General features: G+C 32.9%; 1 protein-coding gene across 1 annotated transcript; it reads right to left on the bottom strand.

Moving 5' to 3' along the window:
• Nucleotides 1–260: 260 nt before the first annotated feature.
• LOC127732101 (AAC-rich mRNA clone AAC4 protein-like) lies at nucleotides 261–2,814 on the bottom strand. Its single transcript, XM_052241162.1, has 3 exons — nucleotides 2,243–2,814; nucleotides 1,441–1,603; nucleotides 261–773 (listed from the first exon to the last, which is right to left on the bottom strand). Exons 1-3 carry the CDS (start codon nucleotides 2,489–2,491, stop codon nucleotides 583–585), a joined length of 603 nt encoding a protein of 200 aa, XP_052097122.1. The 5' UTR covers nucleotides 2,492–2,814; the 3' UTR covers nucleotides 261–582.
• Nucleotides 2,815–3,171: the final 357 nt, after the last annotated feature.

Here is a 3,171-nt window from a genome sequence, read left to right as displayed (position 1 = left end):
TCCGGTGGGGGTTTATAGAATAGAGAATAATGGACCATTAGTACAGAAAAAATGGGCCAAAAAACAAGGAATAGAGAAAACTTTACAAAAAAAAAAGAGAATATAGAATAATAGGGTGCTAAAATATAGAGAGAAGAGAATAACGGGCAAAATAAATAAAGAATATAGAAAAGTGGCAAAAAAATAAAGAATACAGAAATCAAGACCCCTCAATCCAGATTCTCTTCTATGTTATTGTATCTTACATACAGACAAATATATTCCCAAAATGATCTTTTATTTATATTCAATAAATCAATGTTACAATGATACATGTCATGTATTTTTCATTAACGTTAGGATTGAGAATTCGTTCATGTCACCCCGTAATACTTATTGGTGACTTTTTTTTCAAATCCGACATAAAACTTCTTTTCGGAGGTCGAATGATTCGGTTGGTGAATGCTACATACCGAGCCAAGTTCTTCTTTGTTTCCGAGTTTCACTAAATCAGTGATTAACTCAATTCATAAACACGGCAAAGAGAGCTAGCTTGTGATAATTTGGTTGCTTATACTCTTCTTGGAAGCTCGTTGTGTGTTGTCATCCATTCGTATAAATATATGATGAACAAGATGACCTGGTTACCATGACGATAGTGTTAGAGCGGATATTAGCAGACAGCTGGTTGTAGACCTTGGTAATCGTGTTAGCGGTGTGTTTGTTTGGTACCCAGACGTGTAAAATCTGTTTGCTCCATTTTTCCATAGAGTTTTTACTTGACTGAATTACTCCTGAAATAAAATAATAAAAACAATATTGAAATTTGATAAAAGCGGTGTTTTGTAATACAGTAAAACAATGTTTGGCATTTAGAGAACAGATATACCATTTTACGTTTGGTTCAATCCTTAATGGCCTTACCATAATCGGCCGCTAATATTTTAGTTGTGAAATAGTAATTTACATACCGTTTAATCCTATAGAATTCAATGTGGAATCTTTTACTATATTTTTTGTGTACAAGATCTTTCGTTCAATGTCAAATGCCGTGCTAAATACTAGTATGATATATTTCTAACTCTTAGTGTACAATTCCTATCGATGTAAGTGCATCATCGCATGCCAAGGTCTCCTTGTTTTTATCTTTTCAATTTTTATCTCTACTTTTTCAGAATAATGAGTAATTGAATTCATTGTGTGCATACTGTCAGGGACAGATCCAGGGATCTGCGATGGAAAAAATCAAGCCGAGAGTATAGAAGAATTTTTTCTGCATTTCTATGCCAAAAAAATTGTTGGAAATCTTAGGTTTATGTTTGCAGCAAAATTCCTGTAAAGTCAGTTGAATAGAACTGAGAATGGAAACGGTGAATGTGTCAAAGTGACAACAATTCGACCAAAGAGTAGAAAACAGCTTAAGAATTTTTATTTTTCTACAAAATTTCTAGTCTTACTTACCTTTTAGTTTTTTAGTCAGTAAATGGTGGGCGTCTTCTTCTGTGTATTGCCCTCTGTACTTCATTGCCCTGGTTACGGACACGCCCACTTTCTTGTCGAAAATTTTACATACGTAGTCAGTTATTGAACCTCCTTCTGGAAAATAACTAACTTCCATCTCGGTCTGGAAAAAATACAATAGAAGTAAATAATAGTTCGACAACATAGTTAAAAAAGAAAGACGATGAGATATACCAATGGGACAAAAAATAATCACAGTAAATACTTACAAAAAGAAAAAAAAAAAGTCAAGAAAACACAAACCAATAAACTAAGATTGAGGAACATGAATTCCACCAAAAAGACCATGTGAACTCAAGTGCTCAGGGAATTAAAGGTCAGCAATTAGAATAAAGATATACTAAATAAATATAAATAAATCCAAATATCTTCCGGACATGTAATATTTCAAATATATTGATAATAACGAGTCTAATCTTAAAATGTCGAGGGAATTCTTCTATATCAGTATATATAATTATTTATTTATGTGAGTTTCGATTACGAAAATTATGACCAGACATGAAAAATTACAAGTATCAAATTACTATCAATTATACTTTATATCATACAAAATTTAATTATGGCTGTGAAAATTGGATAAAGGTTTCAGCCTTTTTTTTTGAAAACTCAAATAGGGGAATGTTATGTATGCAACCAGAATCATTCATATCGAGTAACATTTAATTATTTTGTGTATATATCATGACTATATATGTATTGATAAAACTTATTAATTTTCTAGACTTCGTAGATTATTTACCTTCAGTAATTCAGCCTGGCATGCCTTATTGAGGAACTCGAAAGATAACACTTCTGATATAACAGAATTTCCGCCTGCATTTGGCACGTCTCGGATCCGCTTGGCAGAATTTGAAATCATCATTTCTGTGAATTTCTTATTTGGGATGAAATCTGAATGTATCAGTCCGCCTGTTGAATTATCTTCTAAGAATTTCCAAAAATTGAAATTTTCATGAAAATGAACATTGAAATTTTCTCCTATATACATATTAAATGGTTCAAACTGAAACTTAAATGTATCTTGTTTTCTTCCTGCCGTCAAGCTCACTTCCCCATGCACAGATGTGGATCGGTAAAATATCCCACTCTTCTTGTTGAGGCCGGCATTTAGGGGAGACCCGATGGTGAGGCGAGTTGGAGAAAAAACGATGTCGCGAGGAATTCCACATCATTTTGGACGACCCTCGTCGGTGCTTACGGTGGCGTGGTGGGTTGTTGATCATTTTGGGTTTGGCTCGGTGGTCTAGCGGTATGGTCCCTTGTCTTTTTACATGAATTTCAGTTGAGTGATGAAATACCTTCTACCCGCATTTGTTTATATACAAACCGCTGGGAATCACCATGACGCATATTGATATTTTTACAGTAGTTATTTTTATCTGGCCAATCGGAATAGGACTTTAATATCATCATTCGCTATTTCAAAGTATCGTTTTAAATATAGAAATAACGTATGTGTTCGTTTATCTAGCTTTCAGCTATATTAATAATTAAATGAATTATATAATTATGATGTTTCATATATGTAAAAGAATAATGTTCAAAAGAAATATATCAAAAATGAAAATAACATGTTTACAATCAATATCGTATTTCCGGTGGGTCACAAGGGAAAACGTGTTAGTCGAAATTTAAACTTTCGTTATTGAAAACTTTCTATTTTCTAGG

The sequence above is a fragment of the Mytilus californianus genome, unplaced genomic scaffold (genome assembly GCF_021869535.1).
Source record: "Mytilus californianus isolate M0D057914Y unplaced genomic scaffold, xbMytCali1.0.p SCAF_22, whole genome shotgun sequence".
NCBI lineage: Eukaryota > Metazoa > Mollusca > Bivalvia > Mytilida > Mytilidae > Mytilus > Mytilus californianus.
Note: the sequence above shows the minus strand (reverse complement) of the source record. Positions and strands in the feature narration are given on the sequence as shown.